Genomic DNA, 21,507 nt, shown 5'->3' on the forward strand with positions numbered 1-21,507 from the left:
GGCGCGGGGCTGATATACAGGGGGAGGCTCGTAGAGGGTCCGGAGTGGGGACACGGCTGTGGCGGGGGCAGTCCCGTGTGAGAGCGGCTGTGGACTCGGGAAGCTTGTATGGGCCCCGGCCGGGAGGAGAGGGAAGATGCTAGGGCCCGCGTGGAGCCTGCCAGCGGCAGCCCCCCGGGGCTGTGCGGTGCCCCTGACCTGCTATGGCCGTGATGCGTGTGTCTCAACAGCTCCCGGGCTCCACCGCTTCAGCCCTGAGCAGCATCGCTTGCTCCTCCTTGCTGCCAACTGTTGCGCTGTGACCGAAACTCCGGCTAAAAGAACTCGGTAAGACCCGATGTGGTGTTTTAGCAAGGGGGCTTTACCAGCACCCAGGAGCTGCGGTGCTCTCTCCCCTGGTGCCGTTCACTGGGAGAGGGGCAGAGGCAGCTGGAGCCAGAGGTCACCCCAGAGTTGCCCCCCCCCGCCCGTGGGGTCCCCACCACCCCCAGGAGGGCTTTGCTGCCAGCTCTTTTACTCTGAGCCCTGTGATTGTGGGTGTTGGGTGCAGTCTGGATTACTGAAAAAAACACAAACATTGAAACGTTCCTTAATGAAATCACACTTTGGTTTTATATTTGAGCTGTTACAGCATCTCCTTCCTTCTAAATTGCGATGTACACGGCTGTGACTAAACCTGTTCTGTTTGGTTTTCTGTTCTTCCCCCAGGAGGACGACAGCAGAGATGCCAAGTGGCCTTTTGCACCACCGGGGCAAAACGTCGGTGGCTATGATATTTGTTGAAAATTTTTATTGTTCTGCATTCGTTCTCACTTGTTCTAATATTCTTGCTGTACTGTTGTTTTGTTCTTACACTGTAGTTTTGTTGTTTTATTGTGGTATTTTTGTTGTTACACTGTTGTGTTGTTGTTGTAACAATAGTAAACTAGCTTTTTTACCCGAACTTTGCTATCATTTTAGTATTTTTTTACTGTCAATATGGAGTTCGAGAGCTGATTTGTGTTTTGGCTTCTGAATGCAGGACCTGAGGCTTGAGAGCTGGAGACCTTCCAGTGGCTATCAGATGGACACGCTGTGGTTTGTATTGAGTCAGGGTTTCCCGTGGGGAGTCTCCAGCCCAGCCCAGCCCAGAGGCAGGCAGCAGGGAGCCCTTGGGGATGCTCTGGAGGCACCTCTGAGATGAGAGGACAGTGAAGAACCAGGGCAAGGTCGGCTGCCCCATCACAAAGTGTCCCCCTCTGACTGCAGATGCTTCCCATGGTGCTGCAGCACCCGGTTTGCAGAGGGTCAAGGACAGACAAATGCCTTGGCAACAGCAACCAGAGGAGTCTACGCGCTCGAGCGGAGGTGGATGGGCTGAACAAAGCACCTGTGGTGCTCCTTTCAGTCACCTGCAGCTCCCCCAGACTCTGCCCCCAAAAGGCTCCCTTGAGCAGCCCCCTCGAGGACCTCAGCCAGCCCCAGTGCTACAGCTGTGCCCACTGCATGGCACCACTGGCCATGGGGAACGGGGAAACCGCTGGGCTGGAGATGGAGCCCTGCCTCCCATCAGGAGAGCATGAGGGACCCTTGCAAAGCCCCTCTGAAACGGCAGCACACCAGCAGCAGCATCCTCTGCCCCCAGCTCTCAACAGAAAGACCTGAAGGGACGTGAGGGCTGCACGTTCTCAATACAACACAACTTGTCTCCAGCAAGGGCATCCTAAATTACAACGGGTGCCAGTGCTGGGCTGTCCCCGGGGAGCTCAGGAGAAGCCCGCGATGCCCTTATCAGCTGTAAAGACCAAAGTTTGCTCTGCCTGCATTAAACCCCAGGGCAGTTCTGAGCACGGATTTCCCCTGCACCTCAGGAGCGGCGCTTGGCAGCTGCTGAGATCAGAAACCTGGTCATTTACATTCGGTTTGTTATTTCCCGTGGGCATTCCCTGTGTGCCCCTGCTCCCTCCTGGGGAGTTTGGTGCCCCTGCCCTGCCCTGGCAGCGACGTGTGCCAAGACAGCTCCCCGGCTCCACCGGTTCAGCCCTGGGCAGCAGCCCTTGTCCGCAGCAGCAGCACAACTGGCGTGCTGTGACCGAAAGTGCGGCTGAAAGAACTCTGTAAGACTCGACGTGGAGTTTTAGCAAGCGGGCGCTCTTTATTGCAGCGCTGGGTGCACGGGGCCACCCTGCACATCCCGGCAGGACACAGCAGGGCTCTGGAAGCTGCAGGCACATAGGCGAGGGTGGGCTCAGGACAGGGGCGGCACAGGGAGGCTGGCTGTCAGGGGCACGGGTGGCACAGGGCCGTCAGTAGAAGGCGGCTGGAAGGGAGGGCCAGCGGAACAGGGCCACGAGCTCTAGAACGCGGCGACTGTCGAGGTCCCGCAGCGCGTTCCGGGCCGGTGGCCGTTGCTCCAGAGACCGAGAGCGATGGCGCTGCCGGGTCCGTGGCGCTGCCCTTGGCGCTGTTGGTGACGGTCACCAGCCTGCTGCAGGGATCGCTGCTGGGAGCGGCGCTGGGCGCTGCGGTCCCGCCCGCCCGCCAGGCGCCTTCTGCCCCTGCGCTCCCCACCGCGGTGGCTGCCCCCCAAGCGCTCTCCACCACCGCGGCAGCACCGTACAGCCCCAGCCCCAGCCTGATCGCCCCAGTTCCAGCCCCGGGGGATCAGGTGGTCTGGCGCCTGCGGGCGAATACGGCCATTAACAGCGGACCGGCCACTGTGATCGGCCGCGGTGGGAGCACCCCGACCCACAGCAACTGCCTGGGGTGAGCGAGGGAGTAGGATGGGGGTGGGATAAGGACACGGGTGGCCCAGGGAAGCAGGTGGGATGAGGACACGGGTGGCAGTAGGACACTCCTTGTCAGGGGCACGGGGGCACAGGGACCCTGGTTGTCAGGGGTGAAGGCGGCAGAGGGACACGGGTTGGAGACAGAGGCAGGTGGCACAGGGACATAGGTTGTCAGGGCTGAGGGTGTCAGAGGGCAAGGGTGAGAGAAGGACACGGGTGGCCTAGCAATGGCGGTGCCGGGCCCATACTGCTGGCCTTGGCGCTGCACTGCGTGGTGCTGCGGGGATCGCTGCTGGGAGCAGGGGTCCTGGTGTGCGATGCGACCCTGCCAGCCCGCATAGCTCCTGTCTTCGTGTCACCTGCACGGCAAAATAGCGCCTACAGTGGCCCAACCGCAGGCACCATCCATGCTGAGAGCACCCATCCTGCCACTACGGCCTCTGGTGAGCTTGGGGGGAGGATGGGATGGGATCTTCCTGCCACTAACAGTGCTGTGACCATTGTGCCCCAGCACAGCTCCCCCGCAGACCGTGCACCACCGGGACCGCACAGAGCCCTGAGGCCGCTTTGCTGCCGGTACGCTGGGACAGTCAGGTGCCCAGGGGCTCCCCATGGGCCCAACGCCCAGCACCGCTCCGCAGCCCACGGCCCAGCACGGAGCTCTTTTCCTGTCCCCGCTCTGCCCTGGGAGTCTGCAGGGGGGACACATCCAGGGGAACGGAAAGGACAAAATCTCTTTGCTGTGCTGGCACCTTTTCGGCTGGAGGCAGCAGCATGCCTGGGAGCCCGGTGTTGCCACTTTGATGTGGGTCTCCTCAGCACCTGCTGAGCTGTACTAAAACACTGCTCACATCCTGGGCTATGCTTGCAGATGTGAGAGTGGGATGTAGTCCTGGCTGATGAAGTTCTGCAGCTGTGCAGGGAAAGGTTTTACCCAGGGTGGGTGAGTAGGGAAGGGTTTGCTCCGAGGCCACTCGCCTCAGAGCCTGGAGGCCGCTTGCTCCCAGAGTGAATTCAGTTTGGGGTGCTCAGACTTTGCCCTCCATGGACATGGTGGAGGGGAGCTGAGCAGCGTTGAAGTAAGAGAGGCTCCGGGCTTGGCAGCCAGCACCTGGGGAATGGGATTTACTCTGCGGTGAGCCGGAGAAAGGGAGGCTGTGCTCCCCTGAACCAAATTAGTTCCTCCTGGTCTCCACATTCCAATAGAAGAGGATGTGCGTGAGGGAGCCCCTGGAGTCCCGCGCAGGATCCTCCCGTGAGGCGCCACGTTGGACAGGAAGGTAACGTACTGCTCACTCAGCCAGTGCCCGCTTGTCAGTGCCAGCCAGGAAGAAAGCAGTCACCTTCCCAGCTGACCCGGTGCCCAAGGCCTGCTCTCCGCCGGAGCTGGGCTATTCCAGGCCCGTGAGTCATGGCTGCTGGGTCACCCAGCAGTGGGGAAGCCCCCTTGTTGTGTCCATCAGCATCCTCACTGCCTTGTTCCACTGCGGTGCTGATGGCAGCACTGACCGGCACCATCCCCACCCTGCCCCAGGCCGGGTTGGAGCTTGAAGGGCTCAGACGGCTGCAGCGGTGACGCTGCCGTGTGGCACTGGCATGTCCTGTCCCAGCCTGGCGCTGACCCTAACTGGCTCTCTCCCACTCGCACGGGGAACGGGAATCGCGGCGATGGCGAGAGAGCACCCCGGGGACAGCAAACAAGGCCGTGCAGACCGAGGAAGGTGAGTGTAGGTGGGGCCCAGCTCTGTGCCGGATTGGATGGGCCACGGGTGCGGGCCTGCTCCGATGCCAGGCGGAGCTCATGCCAACACTTCCTCAGCTGAAAGAGAGGAGAGGAAACGCCGTGTGCCCACGGCGGAGAGGGTCCCGTGGCACAGCGCGAGATGTGGCCACGTGCGGCACCCTGTGTGGTTTGTGGTTCGGGTGGGCAGCGTGCAAGGAGCGTCCGTGGTGGTGGGAAGGGGCCGCTGGCTCGTGGAGCCCCAGCGGGCTCTTGTGACAGCTTCCCCATGGATCTCCTGGGGCCAAGCTGCTGCCCCAGGGCATCGCAGCCTTGTCCTCGGCTTAAGGCCCTGTCCCTGCCTCTGCCCTCCGGGATGGGCATCCAGAGAGGAGTGAGAAGGGACAACCCCCTTGGTGCAGGCCAAAGCCTCTGCTGGGAGCTGCTCCTGACTTGTCTCCTCCTGTAGCTGTCGAGAGGCCTGAGAAGTCCCCGAGCCCACCACCTTCAGTGGGGAAAGGAAGGCCACGCAGGAGGAGCATCTGCCTGCTGGTGCCTGGCAAGACCCACCCACTGGCGCTGTCTCGCAGCCTCTTTTGCCCTCCTCTGGGGTAGAACGCGCTCAGTGCAACTCCTGCAGGGCGGGGGGCAGGCTGACCTGCCTGCCTTGGGGCAGGAGGTCTCGGCCTTGGCTGGGTGGGACGTGAGGCTCTCCCCTGCCCCGGTGCGTGGTGGCTGTGCGTGACTGCTGCCCGCTGCTGGAGCAGGTAGTGGCCTGGGCAAGGCTGCCGTGCCCTCGGAGCCAAGCCAGGGCCAAAACGAATGGGGACCGGAGCTCTGCGGTGGCTGTGGCAGAACCACGGCTTCATGGGTCTGGCACAGGCCTGCTTGCACACCTCCTTCAGAGTGGCTCTGCCGGCTGCCCTCAGAAGGAACTAAGCTACTGCTCTCTCTTGGCAGTTCCCTGAGCTGAATCTCGAGTACCCCATTGTGGAGGAGATCCTAGAGAGGGAGAGGGAGGCAGCATGGCAGCACCCTCAATGGCTCTTGGGACCTAAGGCTGGTAAGGGCAGACTGGGAACGTGAAGGGCACGGCAAGGAGGAGAAAGCCACGGCCTGGCCTGGCCTGGCAGGGCAGCGGGTGCCTGTGTAGCACAGGCTGAGGAAGCTCCTGGACCAGTGCTGCCGGGGCCTGGGCTCTGACGCTCTTAGAGACTGGTACAGTCCCTCCCAGCAGCCATCACCAGGGCTCCTCAGGCACCGGGCGCACACGGGCAGCGTCCATGACCACAGCATCGGTCACCCAGCCCAGGAGCGGGAGCGCGCCCGTGTTGCCAGGTGAGTCGGAGGGGCCGGGGCTTCTGCAGGAGGTGAAGGGCAGGGCTTTGTTTAGGCAGCGGCTTTGCTGCCGGACCTGGCTGAGCTTTGCCGTGCAAAGGGAAGGTGCTTCCCTCACTCGCTGCCCCAGTCCCCAGCCCTGGGGGGTGCAGGGGAATCTGAAACGCCGCTCCTTGCCCCCTCTCGATGCACTGGATGCGTCGGCTCCTGCGGGTGCTGCCAGCTCCCTGCAGCCGGGCTCTGCCTCCTCTGCCGACCCCGGCTCACAGAGGTGTGCTGCTTTCCAGGGACTCCTGCGCCCTTCTGGGGCCAGCGCCCCTCAGGCCTTGCAGGAGACGCCTCTTCCTCCGGTAAGGACGGAGTTGGTGCTTCAGGCTTGAGGAGCTGGTGCGTTGCGTTGTCCCCTTGGGTTGGGGGATGGCGGAAGGGCCAGGCTGTGCTGTAGGAGCCGGCTCGGGTGGTAGCTACTGGGGTAGGGCTCCAGGGATGCAAAACCTGCCATTCCCCCAGGAACAGGGATGGTGGTAACCCCGGTGCCAGCTCAGGGTGCGGCTGCAGAGACCTGAGCAACATTTGTGCTTCCAGGTTCGTCCAGCCCTGCCTCTTCCAGCCGGTCAAGATCCAGGGACAGAGCCTGCAAGCGGCACAAGGCACGGAGCCATCATTTCTGCAATCAGTAATGGCCAGTGCTGCTGGCCTCACCCGCAGGGGCTCTGGTCCAGAGCAGCCCCGAGGCGGGACCGGAGTGGTGGGGCAAGGCCTCGTTTCTGCTGCCGGCAAGAAGCCGCGCTGGGTGGCAGCGCCTGGGGTGGGACAGGGGGAACTCTTCCAGCTGGAAGAGTCCCCCAGCCGAGGCTGATGAACCTCTGGGCGTCTGTGCAGCGTTTCCATCCTGGCTTTATTTTGCCGCGTGCCCTAAGGTGCAAACTTCTGATGCAGCCCTGGCAGTCTCTGCCCTCCCTTCTCATCCCCTCTCTGCTGGTGCCCCCTCCCCCTGTCAGGGTGCTCTGGAGCCACTGGGGGAGTCCAGAGGGGATGGGGTCCTCCCCATCACCAAATCCAAATTGTTTCTCACTTGTGGCTCATCCCCACCCATTTGGGATTTACCAGCTCCCAGGAGCTGCGGTGCTCTCTGCCCTGGTGCTGTTCAGTGGGAGCGGGGCAGAGGCTGCTGGAGCCAGGGGTCACCCAAGAACGGCCCATAGGGTCTCCACCACCCCCAGGAGGGCTTCGCTGCCAGGTCTTTTACTCCCTGAGCTTTGTGATTGTGAGTGTTGGGTGCAGTCTGAAAGGGGGAAACATTTACAGCTATTGAAATGTTCTTTAATGAAATAACACTTTATTTTCATATTTAAGCTGTTAGAGCATCTTCTGCCTTCTAAAATGTTCATGGATGTGACTAAACCTGTTCTGTTTTTTCTGATGTTTATTTAAGAGTTTATTGTTCTGAAGTTGGTCTAGTTTTGCTGTTTTACAGTTGTTCTGTTGTTGTTTCGTGTGTTTTTTTGCAGATAGAAGGACCTCACCTACCCAGTGGTGTATTTGTGTTTGAAAGACATGACTGGAACCTCTTTCGTGGGCATCAATAACTGCCGCAGCACGTTCTGCTTGCCTGCAGAATCACTGCTAGAGTTTGTTGTGAAATTGTAAATGTATTCTGCATGGACAGTCATCAAAACCATCAGAAAGGTCTTTATTTCTTAGTCAGGGCATAAGATTTACCATTTGTGCATAATGCAGTCATCCCAAACTCATGCCAATAAAAAACCACAACCAAACCAGAACAAGAAACCTTTACAATAATCTGCATCTTCTGCTATGGAGATTATCATACAAGCAGAACTTGACATCTCTTACAGTTTGTGAAACTTAAATGTGTACATGAGTCTCTTACACCATATGGGAGTCACTGGGACTACAAGGCTCTTAACTTTTGGCAGAGTGGGACTTACAGAAGCTTGGCGCACACGTTTCTATAACTAGTTCTAGAGATCAGAAGGGCATCTGCAGAGCCTTCATGAGAAACGCTCTCACACGGGTCCACATGGACTTTGCCTACATTAGGGCTGTGAGATCAGACCCATCATAGAAACCATGTGATATCCTGAGAAAACATGCATTTACTACTTCGAGTTAATGGAACAATCTCTAACACGGTTTAAATTAAATGGGTTCCTAATCCACACACTGAAATAGTGACCATTTCACCGTCCATCTCATTACTGCGTGCTAAAGGTCAAGTGAACCAGTTGATCTTTTATTTATGAAAATCATATGAATTGCAACAGGTATCCTAGGAAAAATCTGTTCAAATATACAGATAGTATTGTTCAATCAGCCATTAAAGCAGTCAGAACCAAAAAGTAATGTTTGTGTTTTTTTTTTTTCCAAAGTAAAACTAACAAACTGAACTACTTGCAGGAATTTTTCTGCATTACAAAAGCTATGATGCATTAGGTGAGGTGAAATTCAGCTTTACTGGGAAACACAGACAGTCGCTGTTAAGTCCCTGTTGATTTTAATCCTTGTCCTCTCCCCAGCATTGCTGCATCAAATTTAGTCCTTATAATATATTCCAAATTAAACCTAGCCATTCCAAATCTACAGTCATTCTTTCATTTAAGTCAATTCACAGATCTGCTGAAAAAGTAGACATTTCTATCTAAAAATATAAAAAGGGTTTGTATAGAAGGTACTTCTCTTATACAGTTATATTACACAGCTCCATTACACAGCTCCAGACATTCCCAGCAGGCTCTTCTCAGAACTGGATCTTCTGATTAGATAAGACAAATTACAAAAGTCAGTTAGTTTAATGCAGCTCTGGATCTTATTACAGATATAAGTAGCTGGCATTGTCTTTGGAGTTCTTTAGGCCTGGATTCAGGAAGCATGCAGAAGCTGAATATGGCTCTCAACAAATGTGAGATTAAATATGTGCTTGAGTGGTCTCTGTAAGTATTGAGATCAAATACTTGCTTTAGTTTAAGTTCAGTGGATGGCCTAAAGCATCCAAATATCTAAACCACTGCAGCACCAAACTGTGCAGCCATTGCACAGACATAATTTCCATGACTTTTAATGGCCAAGTGAGATGGGATTTTATACCTCCACTGGCTGAAGTGCTTCCCACCACAGATCACAAGCTTTTCTTTAGTGTATTCTCTCCCGCCCTGTTCAATTTTGTGATGAATATTTCCAAAGCAGAATTCACCTCTTCACCATTGCTTTACATCCAGTTCTCAGTGGTGCAGCTGTTTCAGCCTCTGCAAGTTTCTACCAAATCATGTCTGGGTTTGTCTCTTCAGCCACTTATCCCATCTCCTGCATGGACAAAGGGCCATGGCCAAGAGTGTCCTAGTCTTCAAAACTTGCATGGTTCCAGGAGTTGAATCTGCAGGCTCCAGCTCCCCTACCCACAGCCTCATGTGAAGGGCAAACCACATTATTTCTGCTGGCCTGAGCAGCTGAGAGTGATAAAGACCCAGAGCCTGGTTTTGTGGGTGGGCTGTCTGTGCCCTCAGAACTGTTACAGTTCCCAGACCTCCAAGACAAATACCATGTTCTTTTCTTACTAAACTGGAGTGTTTACAGCTCAAGTGTACTAAAGAAATGCTGCCAACTTGGTACCAATCACATCAAATTAGTGAAGTATCAAACACTACACAATGAGGAAAATACATGGTTTGGAATATTATCTAAAAACTGAAACAGGAGAAAGCATGACAGAGCTGCGGTAGCTAAAAACTGGCATTTTCTCTGAATGAAGCAGACTCACAACCATGTGGGTCAGCCTTTTACATCTGGTGACACGCCAGCATTGCTAGTACTGCTTTCCACCTCCATCAAAATGTCAGTTTTAGGAATATGTGGAGTTTAAAATAGTGTAACAAAAAATTTTGGACATTTCTGCATTGTAAATTAAACTAAGCTTTTCATAAAAGTTAATGGAAAAGAAAAAAAAACCTTTTAAAGAAGCTGGTTTGTCACCACAGCTAATAGCCTTACCAAGTGTCCCAAGCTTAGACAACACTGCAATTAGAGTGCAGTTTTTCTCTTTCCTGCTCAGTTACAGTTTGGAAATACATTGGAAATACCAACAATAATGCTGCTCTTTCACATAACTGTGTCAGAGCTCTTCATAAACACTAATTCCCTAAGCCTTCATTTATTCTGCCTCTGAGCAATGTAATTACCATCACCCATTTTTCCTTATAGGCCACATTTTGCCAGGGCTGCCTGCCTCCCAAATCTGAGCAGTGTGTTTTACATGGCATTTGGGTAAGGTACTGAAAACATCCTCCATTTTATAGCTGAGAACTGAGACAAATGACATAATTTATAAGAATTGGTACCTTTTGGCATTCAGTCCTGTATCTCAGACCTCTTCTGATACCCCAAATGACAAAAAACATCCTACCTTAAAAGGTATTGACTTCAAGATAGACTAAATTCTCTTACCCAGCACTGATGAGGTCTACCACGTTGGGTCTGGCTCTTGCTTTATTTGAGGATTTTCTTCTGTTTCTGTAATTTCTGTTGAAAAAAGCAGTAATGAATAAAGAAAAAAGGAAACTTCCCAACCAATTCCATTGTTACTGTTGTACTTAAGTAAAAAAAAAAAAAAACCATGAAAAGTATGAAAAGCATTGATTTATCCTTTTAAACTACTGAGGATAAATGAAAATGTATTCACAACAGTCTGATTCTGCAGAAATTACGACATTCATTTCAATGTAAAGCAGCCTGGGATCTTAGAGAACTCTCGTTTTTAAAGAGCTAAAATTAAAACCAGCGTTAGAAGTGTATGAAACTGGAAAAGTACTTGATAAAAGGACTGTGAGGAAAAAAGTCGTAGCACTGGTTTGGTCTGCATCCTGCTCTTCAGTCCTTCTCCCTCCTGTCTGTCAATCCCCACCATCATTCCTTCCTTCTTTCCTTCCAACAACTCATTGTATATGTGATGCTGGGTGAAGCTTTACAAACACTCACAGGTGAGTCTGTAGCCCGTTACTTCAAATACATCAGGCAAGAGCACCATTTCATGTTATTTAAGATGCTGTCTTCCAGAGCTAGCTCACAACATCGGCTCCTACTTGAGCTCAAGTCATGCCTTTTGGGTTATTACATTAACATTCCCAGCACTAACTCCTGTTCTTACAGCACTATTTCCCAGATTTCTTTTTCATCTGTAGGACTCCTTCTCAACTAGACACAGATTTTGCATTACTGTATTTCAATCTGTCCAAAGCAATTTTTTGACGTTAGCTACTTTTTCTTCTTCACTGCATGCTATCACATATTGCATTATGGTATGTTTAAAAAAAACAAAGAGGGAAGGAAACTTTATCTTGTTGGCTAAAGCATTCATCATCTTTTGATATTTTTTTTTTCATTTCCACAAGGCTTCATTACAAAATCTTTGCTTTTTCTTGTTCACAGGATGCTTGGAGGTAAATCAAAGAAATCTTGTGCTGGTACAGCAGTGTCTATACAACCTGGGGCCTGATTTTGTTCTTTTTATAAACAGAGAGTACGATGTTGGAAGGAAATTGGTTTTCAACTGAAGTTGTTTGGAAGGTTTGGGGCTAGGGTAATTCATCACTACAAAGCCAAGCCATTCCACCACATGATCATTTTATACCTTCCAGCCTAGTTCTGAAGTGATTTTGAGTTCTTTAGCAAGTGGACGCTTTTTCTCAAGCTCATTCCTCTAGTTACTGGGTCTGAATCCAGTTTTGGATGAGAAACTCAAAACCTGCTTTTCTGTTTCTCCAAAACCGTCACTTTGATGGTCCATAGCTAGATTTCCTCCACATGAAGGTATTCTGGGTATTCCCTTCATCTAACAATTTCAATGATCCCACACAGTTTTGGCATTATAAAGACTTCTGATGTTCCAACTGTGAGGTTAAAATCTGCAGCTCAGCTCTTTCGTGACTCCAACTTTTTGCCTCGACTGCTGCAGTAAAATTGATCCACACTCTGAGAAAGATGTACTCACAACACTCGGAGTGAACCTGGAGCTGAGTGTGCAACAGTAATTCTGGTTGTGCTTGTTGGATTTTTTCAGAGGTTAAGCTCCAGAAGAAAAACAACAGTCCCCCTCCCCAACGCAGTATATTCAGGCCAACATGACATTCAAAGTTCCTGATGATGGTAATCATTCACTTACACAAATTGTGGAAACTACTGTGCTGAATAACTAGATGCAATGCTCAGGATATGAACAATCCATCAAAGCTTATATATAGTCATGACGCACCAAAAGAGAACAACAATTCTTAAAACTCCTCTATAAAACTATGTGAATAATAACTTCTACTGCAGTAGTTTTCACAGGATGCAGCAGGATATTAAATCGGATGAAAAAATGTCCTAGGAACCAATAAAAGTCCTGTTTCTGTTGACCTGGCTCCTTTAAAGAAAAATACACACCTTTGTTCAAGATCACCTGACATATTTGTCAATAGCTGAAGACAAACACTTACCTCTTACAGACACTTCCATTTGGCTTGGGTCAGCTGGCTCTTAAATGAAAAAGAGAAAATACAGTCAAATGAATACAAATATAGTTTAAACAACATGAATCAAATATCTTAGAAATTAGGTTTTCCCTGAAGAAGGTGCCTCATTTCTTTCTGTTATGATCTGACTTAAATATCTTTGAGATAAATGTGTTTTAATTTCATAATGATTTTTCCATTATCTGTGTTGATGGGTTATAGATGAGCAGGTGATGGGAAAGCCATTTAACCTTTTTATCACTGTGGGTGTGTTAAGGACAGATAGACTACAGCAAGTCCACTGACCATAAGCAGCTGTTTTCATCCCTTCCATTACCTCCAAATGTAAAGAAGGGAGCTAGCAATTTCCTTTATAATTCTTTTCACCATACAAGTGTCCCATACTCTTAAAATGCTTATTGAATGCTTGCTTTCAGGTTCCCATTTTCTTTGAGTAACACTTTATTCACTCAATTGCAAAAGCCTTTCCTGCACTACAGCAATTTGCAATAGATATTTTTGAAAGGTCTGTGAACATTTAGAAACTATACAGGGTCAACAGGAAGTTGCTCAATCACATTTACTCTAGCTATTCACAGCACAAAGCTGAGTTCTCCATCCACACTAGGAGAGATGATGCGTGTGCAGTCGAGACACAGCCTAACAGGGGTCACAGAACTGCACAGTGAGCACAAGTGCCATCACGACCCAGTTTGAGGTACTTATGTTACATGAGCAAACCTCACTTGGGTGAGCAACCATCTAGTGCAGACACATAAACACACTTTGAGTTAAGCAGACCTCAATAAATGGATACTGAATTGGCTTTATAAATTGCCCATACTCATCCTTTTCAGCTCACTCATCATCTGCAAAATCAAATTAAGGAACACGCCAATGATACAGCCTGAAGGAAGCAACAGCTTTTTCTATTAAGTTATTAATATTTAATAGCTATAAAAGTCACCATTGCACACCATCTGTCAAAATGAAATGTCTCATCACAAGCAGCGCATAGCCAGGACATGACTACTAATGTCATCTGCCAATAAGATCCAGAACTCTATAGCCTACCCCTCCTGCCAGGACATGCATCACACTCTGCATCACCTGGTAGTACTGGTGCTGCTGGTGCCGTTGTTGGTGCTGTTGGTGGTGCTTCTGCTTCAGCTTTTTCCATCAGCTCTAAGATTAGACATAACCACTGTTTAACTTCACAATGAAAATGGGCCACATGTAGCACAAGGACAGTCTTATTTCTTGAATATGCAAATCCTGAAACTTGTTGCATGAACAGGTTGCTAACACTTGTGATTGAGCTGCAGGTCAATAGTTTTTGTTACACAAAAGCCATTCCCTATCTTGCCTGCAAGCACCAAAAATTTCTTTGAAGTTCCCACATGTTCTTCTTCAGAAGATAAAAGCATCATACCTATAAGCAGTAGGCTCAGAGCCTTTCAATCATTCACCTTGGCGTCTATCAATATCAGTTCATTTTGATCATCATTCATGAACATGGATGATGCACAAACCCGTGTCTTCAATGACCAACCTGCTTCTCCAGTGATGGTAGGTGATCAGTTATCTATGTTGCTCTTACTCAGAGTATTAGCTACTTCAGTCCCAAAACAAGCTGACAGTTATGCTGAACAGTTTAATAGATTCTTTCCAGTTCAGTTTTCTGGAAATGCTATTACACAATAATCTGCCTGGAAGGTTCCCTCTTTCCCCCCTAAGAAGGCATGCCTAGGATGGGCGAGCAGGCTGGTGTGAGTTACTAGCTCCTGAGAACACGTCATACTTGCAGTTCATAGACCTCAGCACGTTAACTGGAATATACTGGTGGCTGAATGCAAATGACTGAATGCCGGGTCACTAAGGCTCAGGCTGGGTAAGGCCAAATTAATGACAGTAGGTTATTTAGCCTTTGAATTTCAAAGCTGACGTTGGCTCAGACAGAACATGACACAAGAACGTGACACTAATAACAGTGCTTTGCAGCTTGGCTTTTTTTCCTTAGAAAAGATCTAGAAAGCCTGTTCACAATTATTTTAGGCAATACCAAATTGAAATATACCAAAATACCAAAATACCTTTTTATATTTGAAAATACCAAAACCTTTTTATATTTGAAGCCCCCAAACAATTTCATTAACAGGGCCAAATTTGCCACTCTGCCCCTCTAAACTGCTGCAGTTTCAGCACAATGCAGAGTTTTTCACTGGAACATGGTTGTGCAGCTATTGGAAAGTTCTCGCCTATTAACTGCTACTGTGATGGATCTGAACCTAAAATGTAGGCAAGTCCCCTGTAAGTCTGTTGCTCAGTCAGGGTCCTAAAGCTCTTTGGGACTCTGCAGCTGAAAAATACACAAATCAGTGTCTTGCATTTTCATCTGCATACGGAACATTATGCTGTTCTGTAAATTTAGCACACTGCTCTCAAGTTAATTGCACATGCAGGTTTAGTCAGGAAAGCTTAATGAGACAGACGCAGACAAGAGCTATACACGGAACTTAACCACCAAGCCAAGACGTAGAAAACAAATCTGGGTAAGTTACAAAAATACATTTGCCATCAGCATCTCAAATACTTACGATTGTTAATCACAAGTCCTGGAAATGGTCTGTAAAAAAGGAAAAATAATGAAAAAAATATTACTGACTCTAAAATACACTGCATGGGGTCTCCCTGCCAAAGCACCCTCACCTTCGGTAACAGATCATGCTAAAAATGAACAGGAAGTCAAACAAACCAGAGGGAACTATCTCAGCAGCTCTTGGGCACTGTGGCTTGTTCACCAGCATGTAACTCAATTAAACAAAAGGTATCAAGCAAGAGTCCTTTCAATTGAAATGCTTCATGATCAAGGGTTGAGAATTCAGACCCCTTCGTAAAATACACTGAAGAAATGTCAATCTCTTTACACAGAAACTGAAACTTTTGGACTCCTGTGAAGCAGTCTGTGATTTGAGAAGTTACATAAACTGATGTTTCATTTCAATTCCTGAACTCCTTCTTAGCATGCTGCCAAAGTTTCATCTATTCTGCTTCATGCATACAAATATACTTCATATATATACGCGTGCATACGTGTCTATGGAAATATACAAAGACAAAATTAATTTATCATGTAATTGGGTAATACTGTATTTTTAAATATTGTAGATAAACCCATTTGGTAGGGAAAAAAGCCCTTATCAAAGGGCTTATTTTAACTCAGGATTCTTATCTGAAATATTTAAAAAATAATAATGGTAATACTACTACAAACATACTATTTACTGTTAAGAGCCAACAAGCTCTGGACTTGTCTCAAAACTTGATCTGATAAATCGGAGAGCAAGGCCCACAGCACTTTAGGACTCCTATCATATATATAATATGAATAGATTTCAACTCAAAAGACAGTTTGCTGTACTAGGCAATATTAATAACATGCCCTTTGTCATACTAAATTGGAAGTGTCCTTCAAAGAGTTACCAGCTTCATTCATGCAATGAACACCTGGGCTTCGTTTGACCTGATACAACTTTTATTCTTTTAAATCTCAATTTATTCAAGCTAGACTGAATAGATCTACTTAACTGAATTGGGCAGTTCTTGCAACATGTGAACAATCTCACTGATAGCAACTACATACCGAACGACAGTAAATTTGATAAACTCTGCGGATTCCAAAATCTTCCTCATGGAGCTGATCTCCAGGTAACTGGGAGCTCTAAATGCCACACCAGGAGGCAGCCCATTCACCACCACACAGCCAGGGTTGGTGGTGATTTTTCTGTATGGGACTTTCACAGGAAAATTCATACCAATGGCTTCACCTACATGAGAAAATCATGTTTATTTTCTAGTCTACGTATTTATAATTACATTGAAGGAAAAATCCTCAGACAATTAAGAACCTGAATGCAAACCCAAGCCTTCTATCAGATCAGAAACTGAGAGGTCACATGACAGTGAATCATCCGAATTACACTCATGAACATTACCATGAGAGTGTTAGCTACAACCCAACTCTGAAAGCTCACCTTAGAAAGAACACAGATTCTTCTTTTACTAAAAAAAGGTATAGAACAGGATATGCAAAGCAATAGCTACATGAAGGAAAACAAGGCGTTTCCTGCCACAAAAGCAACTTAACTCTATTAGCAAAGGAATTTCAGATGAAGAAATCCAGGTCACTATTCCTCTACAACGCAAATACGAAAACTATACACAGCAAAAAGATTATGTTGCATATTTAAAATTATTCCAGTCCCAAGTATTAAGAGGTCAGGATGATGAAGCACTAAGATGACTCATGGATTGCCAGCAAAATAATATTTCATCCATGTTTACACAGAAACAAGCAGGAAAAGGAGGGGAGGAACAGAACGAAATCCATACTCTTAAGATTGCTTGTTTAAACCACCAAACAAGCTACTTCACTCATAAAAGGTTCTTTTTGAAGTCAAAGGAAAACATTCATATACAGTTCTCAAATTTGTTTATTTTAATGATCAGCTATTTCATCCACTGGGATGATTCAGTAACTTCAACATGAGAAACATTCATTGCATTTACACCTACGTAAAAATGGGGAGTAAGAAGCAATTACCAAATTTCCGGCTAAAAAGATCACCGACTTGCTCTCTCAATTGTCTGGCCCTTTCCACTTTTGACAGTCGCTCATTTTCATCATCTGGAAGAAATTGTTAGAATAGCACCAGAATTAAGCAGATTTTATTTTTCCCCTGAAGCTTGTGTACCATTGTGTGTTTACTCAAAGCAGATTTACCCAAATGCTTCAAAAACAGGCACCGACTTCTCCCCTAGCTTTAGCAGCAACACAGAATTGTAGAAATACACAAAAATAGGTGGCTGATAATAAATCACAGAATCCCAGACTGGTTTGGGTTGGAAGGGACCTTAAAATTCATTCAGTTCCAAACTCCACTGCCACTGGCAGAGATACCTTCCATTACACCAGGTTGCTCCAAGCCGCATCCAACCTGGCCTTAAACACTGCCACAGATGAATGTAGGTTTGCTGTCTAGAGATAATTTTGAAAACGTAATCTATACCTACAAATTACATTTTATTTTCTTAGAATACATATAACGGTGGGGAAAGGTAAAGCAAAGTGACTATTCAGTAGATGCTCACAACATGCAACGTTTCTCACCGTTGAAAGTGAAATATGCCTGAGAAAGCAGCAATCAGTGTTAAGACAAAGCAGTTGAGTCTGGATGGTTACTCAGTTCAGTCTGAGTAGCTCTCCTGAAGTTGCCAGAAAACTGCAAGTCCATATTTACTTTATGCCATTAAAAAAAAAAAGGGAAAAATGTGGATACTTCTTAACTAGGGGCTGGACCAAGAATATTCTAGAGATGTCTTAGTAAAAACAGAATGCTAAGTTGTGCTCATTGTTTACTGTATTTGTATTTCAGCGAATCAGCTTGACTGTAGGAAAACTCCATCAGACTAAACAAGTGTTATGAAGAATATATGCACAAAGTATGATGTGAGATCAGCCGGTATACACACCTGGTATAGTTACTTGAATGATGTTAAGATCTTCAACACCTGCAGCTGTGTTCACCGCTGTGTTCACCACTGTGTTTGTTGGGGTGCTTGCTGTATCGGGTTTATTTGATGAATTATTTTTACCTAAAAGTAAGGGAGTTAATGTAAAAAAACATTTGTAGAGAGCCCAAAATCTTGAATGTCAGATGTAAAAAAATATTGCAAAATGACAGATGTTTCCCAAGTTTTCAAAGTGGACCCAGTTCCATTTTCAAAATGGGAGCAGCTTCCCATGAGACATACTTATTGAAGGTACTCTGTCTTTCCAACCTGGAAGGAGGAAGAGCTAGATTAAAGAAAATGTTCATCTTTACCTATCTGGTTTTCTAAAAAGACTGTTAAGGAAAAGAGAAGTATGTGGAGCATATATTTTGGTATTCTTATTAACAGAAAAATCACAGCACTTGCAGTTAATTCAGTAACACCTACTGACCCATGTGTTCCTTGTGTGCATTCAGAAGAGAAATCCCTTACAGTTATGTTTGTGAGCCCCACTGTCCAATGGCACAAGCTAGCATAGCTCAAGTAACTCAGCAGAGTTTTGACAACCCATAAGAACAGATAAAAACATGATTGAAAACTTTTAACCCATGACCTGCCTGACACAATTTCCTACTCGCTATCCGCATGCCTATCTGTGGCGCACTTGTCATTTAGATGACCTACATAGTAGAAACAAATAATTTCTCTCTAGACCTGAATTACTTCTGTGGATCACACATTATTTGTTACATTTTCAAAAAAGGGAGTAAAGAACATATTAGAAGCATGATTATTGTGAGCAACCTCAAAAAATGTAATACTCTCTTGCTAAAGCTGCATTTAAACTGTAACTGGTGCTTTGCTCATCTTAAAAACAAACCAAACAAAATAAACCAACCCACAATGCAGAATGAATCTTTCAGGAATTAGTTAACACCATGCAGCTCTCCTGATTCGTAGTGAATCCTTGAAAAAGACAGTTATCTAGAACATTAAGCAGTTGCAGAACTCACTTTGGGGGCTTCTAGCAGAAATTTCCTTAACAGCTGCCTCAAGCATCTCAGGCCTGCAAACAGATTGAACATTTCATGTAGAAGAATACAATTACATTTATCAGCATTAAAGAAAATAAAACTTTCTAATAGCAATTTATTAAAGACAGGAACTAAGGGATATCCTCTCACCCAAACAGCCAAGAATACAATGGCTGAGAGGCTCCACAACTTCTCTTGCCACTGGCACATGTAAACCTATTATAGACAATAAAAGTAAATTCTTACAACCCCCAATATATGAATCTCCACCTCACAGCTCAAAAAAACTGCAAGCAAGTTTTACGAGTAATCCCCTACTGCTCCACACACCAGGAACTAAACCAGTGATTTGATAAATGAAATGGAAGAGCAAGGAATCTAGCCTTGCTCTTCCTTCCCGAAACAGGTTGTGAGTGACTTTCAGAACAAAGAACTTACTGTATCTTGCTCCACCTCTACAAGAACTTTCTGACCATTTCCTCATTTACTGAGGATATCGCAGTGTGTATTTTATGGAGTAATTTAGCAACTCAGCAACCCAATTTCATTTTTTTGGTCTACATTTCAATTCTCATAGGATGGATTACTGAAGACATATGGGAGTCTTACTTTTTAATAATGAATTTTATCTTAGATTTGTTTCTCAGGATCTTCTCTAGTCTTGGAATTCCAAAAGTAGAAGGTCGGCGGAATGGCACCCCCTCGGGTAGTCCTTCCACACAGAAAACCTCCGGGGACGATTCAAACAACGCAAATGGCACCTGCACCGGTTCAGTCAGCCCCAAAGCTTCACCTGAAATACAACAGAGCAATAAGTGACCACTGAGATAACTGATGTGTATATAAAAAGGAAAACCTCAGGTAGAAATAGTATGTAATAGTTGGCACATACATGACAGATTACGTGAAACCATCACACGTTGCCTTTTTTTGGTGACAGCTATGAGTAGGCAGGAATAAAATTAATAGTCTTAAACATAACTCATTCTGTTGCAGTAAATCTGATCAGAATTTGCAGTTGAAAACGAATTATTTGCACCCAGCTCATGCCACTGGCTTGGTCTGTGTACAAGACTATGCCATCTGTACTCCACTTTAAGGGCAATGCATTCTGTCCCTGTCTCTTCTAGAGAGCAGTACAAAGGCCGTTTGAGATTAGTGCTCTTGAGCTAAAAAACCCAAATCAGAAGAATAATGAGAAGTCAATGCTTTCAAAAGTGATTAGCTTTCAAACAGCATGCACTAGAAGCAGCACTGGGATAACCAGAGCATGTCTCTCCAGATACCATCCATAACATTTTGAGTCATGCTGAGGCTGAAGTCATACAAAGCTCCAACTCATAAGCAGAATGAAGAAAGCTTAAAAAGATGTTCCAGCATGTGGATTCACAATGCCTCTGGATCATTAAAGAAGCAGTAATCCAACTACTACAATTTCTCAATTTCCAAACCCAAATAAAGTAAGTAGTGGAAATGTGATGCAGAATTGTAAGCAAACTACATGAGAATGAACTTAGGTAAGAAATTACCTACAGTATGCAAGGACTGCAGGACCTTTGGAATAAACATGTGAACTTCTCTCTCATACATCTAACTGCCTGTTCATAAGAAAGACATCTCAGTAAAAAGGAATCGATAAACTTACCACATTTTTCATTAAAAAGATTTTCGACTTTCTGCTTTAAGTCAGTGATTTTGGCATTCCACGCCTCTGCCAGGAAGAAATTAGAATTAAATCAACACACACACAACACATCAGTCCTTGACAAGCATTTTAACAAATGTTTAATACATTTTTATGCTTGATAACCTATTTACTATGACAGTAAAATGTGCAAAGTGGCTTTCATTCTGCAAACAGCACTGAAACATTCTGTTGTGGTCTAAACCTATATCCATTTCAATCCTCATTTTCCTGAAGCTTTGAAATATACTGCTACTAGATAAAGGAAAGATGATAAAAAATTGAAATTAATCCAAAGGTGATCCAAATTTACAGTATCAGGCACCATAAAATCTATTAATCTGAACCAGCACCCAAAATAGTGGCAGAAAGTTCTTCACATGCTCAGAGGCACAGCCCAGAAACATGCCTCTCTCTAGAGAACCACAAACTCTAGCATAGTTTCATCCTCAGTGGGTAAGATTAAGTGTCCATCTAGCTAGACATGCTGTTTCTGACAGAAATCAGCAGCATTTCCTAAACCAGTTTACTTGTGGCTGCAAAAGTGGTCTGTAGCGGGTCTACAAAATGAGAAACTCAGCTGAAAGTTTAAACAGTTGCAGACTTCTTGTCTTTTAAAAGCCTATTTCTAACAATAACAAGCAAGGCTAAGAAAACTCTACATAACTCTGAATACGAATACTGCCCATGCCAAAAGGAGGAGTTGCACCAAATCGGTGTCTTACATTAATTTTAAACTCCTACACAGCAGGAATAAAGAATTCCTTTTGATTCGTGTTTTATGATCATAGGACTAAAAAAAGGATGCACACATATAAAATAAATCAAATACAACAAACTTCTATATGAATAGAACAACACAACTACATGACTTCTAGTCCTGTCTGGCTTTTCCTATACCGAT

The 21,507-nt window shown here is 46.4% G+C and overlaps 1 protein-coding gene across 1 annotated transcript in view; it reads right to left on the reverse strand.

Moving 5' to 3' along the window:
* Nucleotides 1–9,420: 9,420 nt before the first annotated feature.
* The window catches only part of GTF2I (general transcription factor IIi), a 78,582-nt gene continuing 66,495 nt past the window's right edge, over nt 9,421–21,507 (reverse strand). The window contains exons 25-34 of the mRNA XM_057410705.1: nt 20,565–20,630; nt 19,529–19,712; nt 18,899–18,951; nt 17,865–17,987; nt 16,936–17,019; nt 15,976–16,159; nt 14,930–14,958; nt 13,443–13,517; nt 12,318–12,356; nt 9,421–10,362 (exon numbers count right to left, since the gene is read on the reverse strand). Of these exons, the coding sequence (XP_057266688.1) occupies nt 10,304–10,362; nt 12,318–12,356; nt 13,443–13,517; nt 14,930–14,958; nt 15,976–16,159; nt 16,936–17,019; nt 17,865–17,987; nt 18,899–18,951; nt 19,529–19,712; nt 20,565–20,630 (896 nt within the window). The 3' untranslated portion in view covers nt 9,421–10,303. The remainder of the gene's footprint in view (nt 10,363–12,317; nt 12,357–13,442; nt 13,518–14,929; nt 14,959–15,975; nt 16,160–16,935; nt 17,020–17,864; nt 17,988–18,898; nt 18,952–19,528; nt 19,713–20,564; nt 20,631–21,507) is intronic.

The sequence above is a fragment of the Pezoporus wallicus genome, unplaced genomic scaffold (assembly GCF_028554395.1).
Source record: "Pezoporus wallicus isolate ANWC-B61680 ecotype Strahan unplaced genomic scaffold, APGP_CSIRO_Pwel_v1 contig_8705, whole genome shotgun sequence".
Lineage (NCBI taxonomy): Eukaryota > Metazoa > Chordata > Aves > Psittaciformes > Psittacidae > Pezoporus > Pezoporus wallicus.